This window comes from Corapipo altera, unplaced genomic scaffold, assembly GCF_003945725.1.
Source record: "Corapipo altera isolate COAL_440 unplaced genomic scaffold, ASM394572v1 130543, whole genome shotgun sequence".
Lineage (NCBI taxonomy): Eukaryota > Metazoa > Chordata > Aves > Passeriformes > Pipridae > Corapipo > Corapipo altera.
This window is the reverse complement of record NW_020885478.1, coordinates 1-13,905: the sequence shown is the minus strand read 5'-3', so window position 1 is coordinate 13,905 and position 13,905 is coordinate 1. Positions and strand designations below refer to the sequence as shown.

At 55.2% G+C, this 13,905-nt stretch overlaps 1 protein-coding gene across 1 annotated transcript; it reads right to left on the bottom strand.

Annotated features, from left to right (window-relative positions):
* Window positions 1-352: 352 nt before the first annotated feature.
* Window positions 353-13,899, bottom strand: LOC113940542 (IgGFc-binding protein-like). Its single transcript, XM_027631698.1, has 13 exons — window positions 13,381-13,899; window positions 12,441-13,011; window positions 11,240-11,820; window positions 10,450-11,017; window positions 10,051-10,244; window positions 9,235-9,376; window positions 8,298-8,629; window positions 6,847-7,420; window positions 5,301-5,899; window positions 4,408-4,975; window positions 2,326-2,921; window positions 1,087-1,553; window positions 353-705 (listed from the first exon to the last, which is right to left on the bottom strand). Exons 1-12 carry the CDS (start codon window positions 13,381-13,383, stop codon window positions 1,431-1,433), a joined length of 4,851 nt encoding a protein of 1,616 aa, XP_027487499.1. The 5' UTR covers window positions 13,384-13,899; the 3' UTR covers window positions 353-705; window positions 1,087-1,430.
* Between the last annotated feature and the right edge of the window lie 6 nt (window positions 13,900-13,905).

Here is a 13,905-nt window from a genome sequence, read left to right as displayed (position 1 = left end):
GGGGACACTGGGACTTTCTAGGGCAGACTGGAAATGATGGGGGAGGCACTGGGGTTCTGGGACATTCTGGGGGATGCTGGGAAAAATACTGGGTGGTACTGGTATAAATTAGGAGCCATTGGTGAGGGGGACAGAGAAAAACTGGGAAGGATTGGGAACACCAGGGCGGATAGTGGGGAAGGACTGGAATGCACTGTGAGGCAACTGGGATGTACTGGGAGGGAAGTGGGGACAGTGGGGGCACACCGGAGGGGAGTGGGATCTACTGGGGATGGCTAGAGGAGATTGGGGGGGATTACTGGGACAGACTGGGGATACTGAGCGGGCACACTGGAGGGAACTGGGGGAGACTGGAAGGGTCTGGGGGGAAACTAGAGCATACCGGGAGATATAAGGGACACTGGGGGGTGCAGTGACGGGGAGTGGGATCAACTTGGGAAAACTGGGAAGACCCAGGGCTGGGACTGAACTGGGCGGGACTGGGAGGCACTGGGGCCACACCCACCTGGAAGTACCGCCCTTGGTGGAAGCAGCCGCAGTTCCCCGGGGGGACGCAGCGGGCGCCGTCGAATAGGAGCCCCTCAGAGCACTGACAGCCCTCGAAGCACCGCCCGCTGCAGGGGGGCGGGGCCGACACACCTGCGCAGGTGCGGGCACAGGTGCGGGCACAGAGCTGGTACTGGGAGCGGGGGGGGCACAGCAGGGCTGGGGGCGAGACAGAGGGGTCACCGAGGGGCACCTGGGGCCAAGGGGCTCAATGGGGGTCATATTCCCAACCCCAAAAATTCCTGCTATCCCAGATCCCTGACCCCCAAATCCCCAACCTCCAAAATTCCCATGCCCCAAAATTCCTGCCCCCCCCAAATTCCCAAAGCCAAAATTCCCACCCCCAAAATTCCCGACCCCCAAACTCCTGCTATCCCAAAAATCCCCAGCCCCAAATTCACAACTGCAAAATTCCTGCTACCCCCCCCCAAAAAAAATTCCCAACCCTCAAAACTCCTAGCCCCAAAACTCCCAACCCCAAAATTCCCACCCCGTCCTCCTCCCCACCCCCCCAAATTTCCTAAATCCCCGTGTACTCACGACATCCCGTCTCCTCGCGCCACTCTCGGAGTTCCCCCCCCGCCGCCTGACACGCGGCCGCGTATCCCTGGAATGCGGGGCAGGGATCGCCCCCTCCGACCCCCCCCGCGCACACCTGGAGCTCGCACGTGTCCAGGTGCGCCCGGGGGAGCACCGCGCGGTGACACCCCCCGAAGGGCCCCGCGGGGTCCGCCAGCACCGCGCAGCGCCCCGGGGGACACGAGGGCGTCCCCGCAGGGTCCGCGTGTGTGCAGTTCGGGGGGAGCGTCCCCAAAATTTTGGGGTCCCCGCAGAGCCCGCGTGGGGGTTGTTGCGCGGGAGGCAGTGTCAGCACCGCGTAGGAATCACCGTCGTACAGGATTTTGGGCCCCCCCCGCACGTGGAGCAGCCGGTGGGACCCCACCTGGGTGACCCCCAGGGAGCCCCCCCCCAAGCCACAGGGGGAGCATGTGGCGCTCACCGTCCACCTGGGAGGGGGCAAAGGGGGGGTTGGAGCCTAAAAGGGGGGGAACCCCCCAAAAATAGGGTTTGCAGCCCCACAACTGGGGTTTGTACCCCAAAAAACCAGGGTTTATAACCCTAAAAATAGGGTTTACACACCCAAAACAGGGTTTGCATCCCCCCAAACAGGGTTTATACCCCCCAAAAATAGGATTTATACCCCAAAATATAGCGGTTCTACCCCAAACCCCATGGTTAAAAATGCCAAAGAATACGGTTTATACCCCAAAACCCAGGGTTTATACACCAAAAGACAGGGTTTATAATCCCAAAGAAATACGGTTTGTACCTCAAAAACAGGATTTATAACCGCAAAAATAGGGTTTTCATCCCAAAAACAGGGTTTGTACCCCCCGCCAAAAAGGGTTTATAACCCAAAAGTAGGGTTTGCATCTCCCTCAAACAGGGTTTGCATGCCAAAAAGAACAGGGTTTATACATTAAAAAAAAAAGGGGTTTAAACCCCAAACCAGGGCTTGCACCCCAAAGTCAGAGGTTTTACCTCAAAACAGCCCTTTCCCTGCTGCTGGGCCCACCAAGCCCCCATTTCCATCCTCTTTTTCCCCAAAAAACTGGTGTTCTCACCCCAAAACCAGGGTTTTTGCCCCCAAACCAGGACTTGCACCCTCAACTCCAGGGTTTGCGCCCCCAACCCAAGGTTCTCTTCCCCAACCCAAGGTTTTCCACCCTAAACTGGGACTTGCCCCCCCAAACCCAGGTTTCCCTGCCCCGCACTCACCGTGACCTCCCAGCGCTGTCCCCTGTCCATGGCCACCGTCATCCCCTGCGCCGTCACCGTCACCCTCCTCACCTCCCCCTCGTGCTGCTCCAGGGCCACCCTGAGGGGCTGCGGCCCCTCCTCGGGGTCCCCCGCGTCCATCTCCAGCAGCAGGAGGGTGCAGGACCCCCCGAAGCCCCCCAGTTGCCCCCCGAAGGTGCTGTAGGTGCCCCTCCCCAGGAGCTGGCAGTGCCCGCAGGCGCTGCGGGGGTGGCACCCCAGGACCCCGTCTCGCACCCCGCACTCCTGGCCCGGAGGGCACCCCGGGGTGGGCTCACACTCCACGTACCCCCCCCTGGAGCACACGCAGCGCTGGGTGCAGGACGGGGAGGGGTAGAACTGCGCCCCCCGGGGGTAATAACGACCCTCCAGAGTGCAGCCGCACTGGGATAGCGGAACACAGGAATCCCCGCTTCGGAAATAACCGGGATCGCAGAAACAGCCCTCGGAGCACGGGGAGGGCTCGGGGCAGGACGGCGGGCCGGACTCGTCCTGGCAGGTCGGGGGGCAGGGGGGGCCACACAGCTCGTAGTGCTCGTTCGGGGGGCACACAGGGCCTGCGGGGAGGGGAGAGGGGTGAGGAGCACAAACACATATGGACAAGCAAAAAAAACCCCAAACCCTACATGGACACCCCAAAAACCCCACGCAAAACCCAAACCCCCACGGACACCCCAGAAAATTCCCTGTAAACCTTCAAACCCCTATGGACACCACAAAACCCTCACGGACACCCAAAAAAACCCAAACCCCCACAGACACCCTAAAACCCTCATGGACTCCCCAAATTCGTATGGACACCCAAAAAAATCCCAAACCCCTATGGACACCGCAAAAAAATTCTACAAAACCCCCAAGCCCTCATAGACACCCAAAAAATCCCTTGAGAACCACAAAACTCCCATGGACACCCAAAAAACCCACAAACCTCCATGGACACACCCTCTCCCCCTGCAAACCCTCACAAACACCCAAAAAACAATCTGCAAACTCCCAGGGATGCCCCAAACCCCCATGGACACCCCAAAACCCTCATGGACACCCAAAAAAACCCCTACAACCCTAACCCTAACCCAAAACTCCATGGAGACCCAAAAATTTCCCTGCGACCCCCCAAAGCTCTATGGACACCCCAGAACCCTCATGGACACCCAAGTCTCCCTGTGCAGACCCCCAAATCCCATGTGTGAACCCCAAACCCCCCATGTACACCCCAAAACTCCCTTGCCTGAACTGCACAACCTCCCATGCAAACCTCAAACCCCCTTGTGCAGATCCAAGACCTCCCCTGGACACCCCAAAATTCCCCATGTAGACCCCAAAACCCCTTGTAGACACCCAAACCCTCCCCATTTACACACTAAAACCACTGTGGACACTCCAAAACCCTCATGGACAACCCAACCCCTCTCCATGGACACCCTAAATCTCCCCATGCAGACCCCAAGACCCCCCCAACCAAACCTCAAACCCCCTAGAGCAGATCCAAAACCTCCCATGGACAAACCAAGACTCTCCATGTAGACCCCAAAAGCCCCATGGACAACCCAAAACCCTCCCATGCAGATCATAAAACCCCCATGGACACCCCAAAACCACCATGCAGACACAGAATTCCCATTCACAGCCCAAAACCCCACAGACACCCCAAAACCCATATTCACACTCCAAAACCCCCATGGACAACCCAAAACTTGCCATTCACACTCCAAAACCCCGCCATTCACATCCCGAAACTCCCCATTCACAGCCCAAAACCATTCTGGACACCCTGAAAACCTCATGGACAACCTAAAACTCCCCATGCAGACCCTAAACCCCCATGGGCACCGAAAAAACCCCATTCACACCCCAAAACCCCTGTGGATACCCCAAAATCCTTTTGGACACCCCAAAAGCCCCATGCAGACCCCAAAACTGTCATGGACAATCCAAAACTCTCCTGCAGACCCCAAAACCTCCATGGACACCCCAAAACCCCCTGTGGACACCCCAAGCCCCCATGGACATCCCAAATCCCTCTGTAGCCCCAGCGCCCCGTACTGCAGAATGCGTGTGTGCGCCAGGGCCCCAAGGCCACGCCGCGGCTCTGACACGCGCTGACGTAGGCGCCCACGGCCTGGCACACGGCATCGTGGTGGCCGTCGAAGAGACACGCGTCAAACAGACAGTCCTCCAGGAATGGGGCAGGGTCAATGACCTCGTGGCACATGGCCAAGGGTCCCCGTTTCTTCACCAGGACCCCACAGTGCTTGTCCCCGCGGTAGGTGCGGCGTTGGGTGTTGCTGCACCCCTGGCAGCCCTCGGTGCACCCTGGGGAGCACCCAGGGACCTCAGAGACCTTCCAGCTGTCCCCAAAGTGGGTCTCATTGTGGGCAGGGTGGCCCTGGTGGGTGACAAAGTCGTCGTGGGGGTCTCCGTTGGCGTTGCCGCAGAGGCCGCAGACGGCGCCGGCAAAGGTACTGGGCAGGATCACGCGGGCGTAGCTGTGCCAGTCGAAGGTGACGGTGACGCCAAAGGCCGTGCTGATGAAGCCGTGGACACCCCGCAGGGACACCCGGAGCTCGTGGGAGGGGTGAGAGAAGGGCAGGTCCAGCAGGACGCCATCGACCTGTGGGTAGGAGGTCAAAGGATGGACTTGGAGACCATCCAGGGGGTGTGGGATGGGCTTGAAGGGAACCTGGATGGCATGGGAACCTGAAGACCATACAGTGGCCTTGAAATCCAACATAACACCATACAATGACCTTGAAACCCACCTAAACACCTTAAAAAGACCTTGAACCCCCACCTAGGTGTCATGTGATGACCTTGAAACCAACCTAAAGACCATGCAAAGACCTTGAACCTCCCCCAAATGCCACACAGTGACCTCAGCCCCTCCTAAAACCCATGGAATGACTGAACCCCCCTCCCATCCCCTGCCTCTCCCCTACCTTGACCTTCTTGGGGTGCTCCTGGCTGAGGCTGAGGCTCACATTGAACACCTCCAAGGTGACCACCTTGGTGAAGGACACCCGGTTGTTCCCACGGTGGTTGTTCTCCACGGTGACATTGAAGGGCACGAGGGTGGGGTCAGGGGAGCACAGCCCGGCCAGCAGGTACACACAGGTGCCCATGAAGTCGTAGCGGTGCCCATCAAAGGTCGTGTAGTGGGGGTCCCCCGTGGCCACACAGATGGAGCGGTTGGTGGCCACGCACTTCCTGACGCCCTCCACCACGGCACACACCTCACCTGACTTACACCTGGCCTCCTCACACACAACCATGCCCAGCTCTGGGTCACAGCGGCACCAGGAGCGGCACAAGGGGTCCCCCCAGAACTCCTCACCGGGGCGGTGATAGCGTCCGGCGCGGGTGCAGCCGCAGCGGGACACAGGGACACAGTGCCCGGCGCTCAGCACGTGGCCGCGGTCACACACACAGGACTCCACGCACGGCAGGGCACACGAGGAGGGAGCATCCGGGAGGGAGCAGGTGGCTGGGCAGGCGGTGCCACACGGCTCATAGTGGCTGTTCTCAGGGCAAGGGAGGGCTGGGGAGGGAGAGAACCGGGATGAGGGATGGAGAGAGTGGAGAGCATCTGATGGGAGGGGTGAGGGATGGAGAGAGTGGAGAGCATCTGATGGGAGGGGTGGGAAAGGGTCTGGGAAACCAGGAGAAGGGTATGGAACATGAGGAGGAAAGTCTAGGAAGTGTGGGATGGGGGCTGGGACGTGTGGGATGGGGGCTGGGACATGTGGGAAGGGGTCTGGGACATGTGGGAAGGGGTCTGGGATACAAGGGATAGGGGCTGGGAACAGGCAGGACAGGGTCTGGAACATGTAGGAAGGGTCTGGGCCATGCAAGATGGGGGCTGGGACATGCAAGGAGGTCTGGGAAACAGGGAATGGGGTCTTGGACAAGTGAGATGGGGTCTGGGACATGTGCAAAGGGTGTGGGAACAGGCAGGACAGCATCTGGGACACGTGGGAAGGGGTCTGGGACACACAGGACGGGGTCTGGGTCACAAGGAGCAGAGTCTGGAGCACCAGGAGAAGGTTCTGGAGAACTTCCAGAAGAGGAATTTGAGGGGTTCACACTGAGATGGATCTCACTGCACAAAAAGTGCCCCAAAAATGCCCCCCAGGACCTGAAGTGCCCGCCAAGTGGCCCCTCAGACCCCCAAGGCCTGGGAGGATGGACCCCATGGAAAGGGGGGGCTCTGGGGGGCCTGGGGCCTCTGGGGGTCTAGAGGGGGTCAGGGAGGGTCTTAGAGGGGTCTTTGGGAATTTTAGGTAGAATTCAGGGAATTTTGGTGATATTTGGGGGATTTTGGGTGGAATTAAGTAGTTTTGGGGCAAAACCAGGGATCTGGGGAGAAACCAAGGGGATTTTAGGTTGGATGAAGGGAATTGGGGATGGAATTGGGGGACTCAGGGGATTTGGAATGAAAGCAGATAGGTTTTAGGAGCTGGACTGCAAAGCACCCCCATCCCTTACGGCATCCTGCTGGTGTCCTCCAGTCACCCACGGTCGCCCTGCTCCTCCGGCACGTGTCCGCGTAAGTCTCCAGCACCCGGCACAGGACCTGCCTCGCGCCGCGGCTCCGGCACAGCTCGGCCAGGCAGCTGCCGAAGAACTCCTGGGGCTTCACCACAGCATGACATGCCTGGAAGGGCCCCTGGAAGGACTTCTTGATGATCCCACAGTAGCTGTTCCCACCCCAAAGCTCCTTCTCCTCACACACTGGGCACTCCCCATCACAGTGATCCCAACAAAGAGGATCCTGGGCGTCGGGGTCAGAGCTTCTCCAGCCCCTGGCCCAGGCCACCAGGGCAGGGATGTTGTCACCGGCCTCGGGGATGTCGTCCAGGGGCTGCAGGTTGAAGTTCCCACAGAGGCCACGGACGTGGCCGAAGAAGCTGCTGGGGAGGTTGATGAAGAGATGCCAGTTCCAGTCGTAGGAGACACGGAGCCCAAAATCCGTGTCCAGGGTGACGCGGAGCCCGCTGGGATGGACACGGAGCCTCCCATCCACCAGGAACACTGGGAGCAGGGCCAGCTCCCCGTTCACCTGCCAGCATTCCCAGGTATCCCAGGGTTGGATTCAACACACATCAGCATTTCATTCCCGATATTCTATTTCCCACATATCCCAATTCTTTTTCACAGCATGTTCCCAACATTAAATCCCATCATACCCCAATGTTTTACACATCACATATCCCAATATTTTATTCCTGCCATATTTTATCCCAACATTCTATTCCTACCACGTTCAAATATTTTATCCCAAAATACCCCCCCGTATTTTATTCCTGGTGCATCCCAACATCTTATTCCTGAAATATCCTACTATTTTATTCCCTAGATACACCAACATTTTATTCCCAATTTATCCCAACATCTTATTCCCAATGCAGCCCAACATTTTATTCCCAGCTCATCCCAACATCTTATTCCTGGCATATCCTAATGTTTTATTCCAGACATACCCCAGCATTTTATTCCAGGCATATCCCAACATTTTATTCCCAATAAATCCCAAAATCTTATTCCCAGCCTATCCCAACATTCTGTTCCTGACATATCCAAATATTCTATTCCCAACATTTTATTCCCACTGTATCCCGACATTTTATTCCTGACACATCCCAATATTTTATTCCCAACATACCCAAACACCATATTCCCAATTTATCCCAACATCTTATTCCTGGCACATACCATTATTCTGTTCCTGACATATCCAAGTACTCTATTCCCAACATTTTATCCCCAAAACATCCCAAAATTTCAACAATCCACCTCCCAGTCTGACTGATTTATCCCAAAACGACACTGGTGCTGTGTGAACCATTGGCCAGATGAAGGAGGATGTTGGGGAGTGCTGGATAAAGCAAAAAGTTGGGAAAAAAATCTCAGATTTCTCCTCTTTCCCCCCAGCTCACCCGGACTTTCCCGTCCTCGTTGTGGTGGAAGGACACGCGTTGTCCATAGACGTCGATGTTAACGACGGAGACATAGGACACGGATCTGATCCCGCCCCGGATGTCATTCCTGGCCTCCACCCTAAAGGGCTCCAGCCTGGGGTCATTCCCATGGGATTCGGCCATGGTGTAGGTGCAGGTTCCTTGGAAGTCGAATTCTAGCCCGTCGAAGGTACGGAAGTGGGGATCCCCCCATGCCCAGCACGTGGCCACCAGCGCTGGGACACAGCGGGATTCAGAGCCACGGGGCCGGCACCGCTCCTTGGGGCGGCACCTCAGGGACTTGCAGGGGTCTGGGAAGGGAGGGAGAGAGGGGGAATGTGGGATGAGCGTTGGGAGAAGCCACAGTTTGGGGAAATGATGGGAAAATACTTGGGGGAAGTCATGGAAGGAACTATGGGATAGGAAAAACAATGGGATGGGAAAAATCATGGGAGAAACCATGGGAGGAACCACAGGATGGGAAAAATCGTGGAATGGGAAAAATCATGGGAGAAATTATGGAAGGAACCATGGGACGGCAAAGAGCTGGGGAAAAAACATGGGAAGAAGAATGAGAAAAAACGTGGGATGGGAAAAAACATGGGAAAGACCATGGAAGGCACCACAGGATGGGAAAACCATTGGAAAGATTGTGGGGAAAAAACATGAGAATCAAAATGAGAAAAACCATGGGATGGGAAAAACCATGGGAAAGACCATGGGAAAAACCATGGGATGAGAGAAACCAGGGGAGGAACAATGGGATGGGAAAAGTCATGGGATGGGAGAAGCCATGGGAAGAACCTCCCCATTCCTGACCCTCAGTGCCAGGGATGGGATCTGTTCCCTCTGCCTCCCCTTCCTGCAGGATTTTCCCCACTAAATCAAAATCCCCTTTTCCCCCATTTTCCCTCACTTTTGTTGATACATCCCAAGACCCCCTCCCGAATTTCACAGGATTCATCCTCAGTGCAGGAGTGGTCGTGGCAGGTGAGGCCCTGGCCTGGGATACAGGAGCACCGGCGCTGGCAGCGATCCTGGAAAACCACCTCATGGGGCTGTAGGGAGGGAGGAAGGAAGGAAGGGAAATTCATGAAATTAGGGGATAAAAAGGAAAAACGCAGGAAAGAAGGACATAAAGGCAGAGAAATCGGGAATAAAATGATTGAAAAGCAGGGCAGAAAAGGCAAAAATGGGAGGGAAATACTGGGAAAATAGAAAAATAAGGGAAAGGGGGAAAATGCAGGGGAAAAAAGACAAGTACATAAAAATATGGAAAAATGCAGAGAAAATGCATGAAAAGAGATGCCAATGCATAAAATAGGGAAAAATACAGGGGAAAAAACTTCCTAAAAATAGAGAAAAAAAGACAAAAATGTGGGGAGGGAAATGCTGGGAAATAGACAAGAAAATAGGGAAAAGGGAAAAATGCAGGGAATAAAGATGTAAATGCATAAAAATAGGGAAAAAAGGGAGGAAGTAATGCAAACTGTAAATCCGTAAAACTAGGGAACAAAAGGGAAATGCCATGGAAAGAGAGGTAAATGCAGAAAGATATGAACAAAAGGAAAAAAATGCAGGAAAAATAGAGGTGAAAGAGAAAAATAGAGAAAAGAAGGAAAAAAGTGCAGGGAAAAGGATGCAAATGTATAGAAATAGGGAAAAATGCAGGGGGAAAGGATGTAAATGCCTAAAAATAGGGAGAAAAGGGAAAATACCCTGGAAAAACTACCTTGTAGTATCGTCCATCCTCAAAGCACCCGCACTGCTCCTCGGGAATGCAGCCCTGCCCGTCTGACAGGGAGCCCTGGTGGCACTGGCAGCCCTCAGCACAGGTTTGGGGACACATGGTGGCCCTCCCGGCGCAGGTGTTGGCGCAGGTGTTGGTGCACAGGGAGTAGGTGCTGTTGGCCGGGCAGGGGAGGGCTGGAATTTTCATGGAATCATGGACTGAGTTGGGTTGGAAGGGACCCTAAAGCTCAGCCCGTCACCATCATCCCACATCCTGAGTGTCACCACTGTCACCCAACCCCAAAGAAGAGACATCCCCCCCAACTCCCAGCGCTCCAGGTGGGCTCTCACCAGGGGATCTCCCCAACCCCAAACCAGGGACATTTCCCCCCAAACTCACGGCAGAAGGATGGCGTCCTCCAATCCCCCACAGCAACTCCAGCATCCTGGCACATGCTGACGTAGCTCTGGATGCTCCGGCACAGGGCACCTGTATCCCCTCCAGTCACACAGAGGTTATGGACGCAGGATTGGGAATATGGGGTGGGGTCAACGACGCTGTGGCAGGAGCCAAAGGGCCCCTCAGGGGCCGTGAGGAGGCCGCAGTAGTTGGGTTTTTGGAGGACCAGCACCTTCTCCTTGGAGCAGGTGGAACACTCCTCGTCAGGACAGGCATCTTCACAAGGCCTATCCTTGGTTTTCCATGCGGATCCAAAGGCTGTTGCATCCGGAGCCAGTTGGCCGTTGGAGAGGTGGAAATCATCGTCACGTTGCCCGTTGTAGTTGCCACAAAGGCCACACAGCTGGCCCAGGTAGGTCTGGGGGACCGTGAGTGTCACGTGCTGGGTGAGGTCGTAGTGGACGACGAGGCCGAAGTCAGTGCGGAGCAGGACCCCTGTCCCATGGGGATACACCTGGATTTGCCCCTCGCCCAGGATGGCTGGGAGGTGGTGAGAGATTGAATTCACCTGGGAAAGGGAAGGAAGAGTCCTCCAGTGAGGAGGTGGGATCAGAAATGTGGGGAAAACACCTTCCAACCAATGTTTTGATGCATTTATGGGTCTTGCTTGAAAAGAAAAGTTGGGATGAATATGGATTGGGCTTGGAGATAGGGTGAGGTGTCCCCTCCATCAATGAAACACAATTTTGGGGGGAATCCATGAGATCTGGCTCATGAAGTGCCACCTTACCATGACATCTCCCCCTTTTCCTTGGGTTAAGGTCAAGTTGACCCCATAGACTTCCACAGACAACGCCTGGATCCCGGAAACCTTCCCCTTCCTATGGGCCTCCTTCTGAATTGTGGCCACAAACGATGTCACGTCACCCGCGCAGGTCTGGCTGAGGATATAGGAGCAGGACCCGGTGACATTGAAGGCCACCCCGTCGAAGGTGATATAGGCACTGTTTCCCATGGCCACGCAGGTGCCAGATGCTGGCGGGGGACACTGGAAGATGCCATCAACGACCTTCCCAGGGCTGCCATCAGGACAGGAAATATTTTGGCATTCCACAGCACTGCTGGAGAGGCACCGGCACTCCTCATCCTCTGTGGGGTAGAAGGTCTCATCCTCCTTGTAGTACATGCCGTGGTGGGTGCAGCCGCAGTGAGCTGTGGGCACACACTCGTCCCCGCTGAGCATGAAGCCATCATGGCATGCGCAGCCCTCGCGGCACTGCCCTCGGCATGTGGCAGAGCTGGCACCGCAGCTGTGCTGGCAGGTGTTAGAGCAGAGCTTGTAGGAGCTGTTAGGAGGGCAGGGAATATCTGCTGGGAAATAACAGGATCTGTGAAGAACCAGGAAATTCCCAAGCCAAACCCTGGAGGTTTCCCAGAGTTCAAGTGTGTCCGGTGATGAACATCACCAAACACAGAATTTTTAGCCCAATCTTTGTTTTCGTCCTTGTGGACATGATGAGGGACATCATCCAATGATAACGCAGTGCCTACCCACTGATGATCCAATGATCATCCATAAGGAACATCCCAATGCACTTAAATAGGAATTTTTGCCCCTAAATCACATAATTTTCTCCATTTTCATGGAGAAAACTGGGACATTCCCTCAAGAAATGGGATCCTCACATGACCTCCAGGCTGGACCCCTTTGCCCCAGTTCTGCTATTTTTGGTGCAATTTTGGTGGTTTTCCCTCTAAATCATCCAATTTTTATCCAGTACCAAGAAATTGGAACTCTAGGGGGAAAATGATCCCAGATAAAACAACTTCTTCCTTGCAAAGGGTTTACTTTGGGTGGAAACAGGGATTATGGGACGAAGACTTTGGCTGAGATTCCTACTGGTTTCCCACCTCTGGGTTGTTCCTACATGGATTTGGAGTGGAATTGAGGGTCCTGCTGAAGGAAAACTCCTCCAATCATCCCAACTTACAGCAGAAATTATCCATCCTCCACCTCCCAATGGACACGCCGGCAGCCCGGCACGCACTGGCATAGCTGGCAATGATCGGACACATCCCATCTTCCTGCTCTGGGAAGAGGCAGGAGTCCCGGATGCAGCTCTGGAAGTACAGCTGGGAGTCCACGTGGCCATGACATGCTCCAAAGGGTCCATCCTTTTCCAACATAATCTCACACCCCATCCTGGACACCTCCTGTTGCAGCCGTGGCGCCGTGGCGGCACTGGAACATTCCACCATCGATCTCTCAGTGCATCCCAGGATATCGGCGACCTTCCAGCTGCTCCCAAAGGCATCCGGGTCTGATGCCATGTTGCTGTTGCTCATCCTCATGTCGTCACTGGCAACGCCGTTGAAGTTGCCACAGAGCCCGCACAGGGCGTTGGCGAAGGCGCCGGGCACTGTCGCAGTGACATGGCCGTGCCAGTCATAGGTAACAACAAGGCCAAAGTTGGTCTCTACCACTGCGTCCTGCCCGTGGCGATAGACAACAATCTGCTTGTCACCATGGAGATACGGGAGGTTGACCAACCGCTCATCAATCTGGGGGAAAAACCATAAAAATGGACCAAACTGGGGGTCTGATGGGGAAATCCCAACTTATTTTCAACAGCCACAGCACCCAAATGGCATTGGTTTAATTAAATATTAGATGGAATTAAGTTTTGGATTTAAGAGTATGAGGCGGTTCAAGTCCCAGTGGGAGGTTGACCAACCACTCAAGTATCTGGGGGGAAAACCATAAAAATGGATCAAATCTGGGGTCTCACAGCAAATTCCAACTGTGTTTTCAACAGCTGGAGCACCCAAATGACATTGATTTAATTCCACTTCAGATTTAATCATTAATTAATGGGTGAGGAGGTTTGAGAGGAGGTGGTGGAAGGATAAAGGACCATTTCCTGAGCTCACCATGATTTTCCCAGGCTGTTCCCTGCTGATGCCAATGGTTTTGTTGTAGACTTTGACTGTCACCACGGTAATGGCCAACAGGTGCCCGTCGCCCTGGCGGCCGTTCTGCACCAACACCTGGAACCCCACCAAATTTGGGTTGTCTTCACACAACCCAACAAACAGGTAGACACATGTCCCCTGGAAGATGAACCTCCTGCTGTCAAAGGTTTCATAGTGGGTGGCTCCAACAGCGCTGCAGACCCCAAAAACTTTGGGATAACAATCCTGGATTCCCTCCTGCACCCGACACTCCTCCTCTGCACCGCAGCTGGAATTCCGGCACACTGCCTGCCGCTGCTCTGCATCGCACACGCAGCGCTGTGTGCAGGTGGGATCACCCCAGAACTCCTCTCCTAGGCCATGGAAGAGACCCCTGAAGACGCAACCACAGTCGGAGGGGGGGATGCAGATGTTGGCATCCAGGACAAGGCCCTCGTGGCACACACAGGAGTCCACGCAGGTGGTGCTGGCAGCACAGCTGGA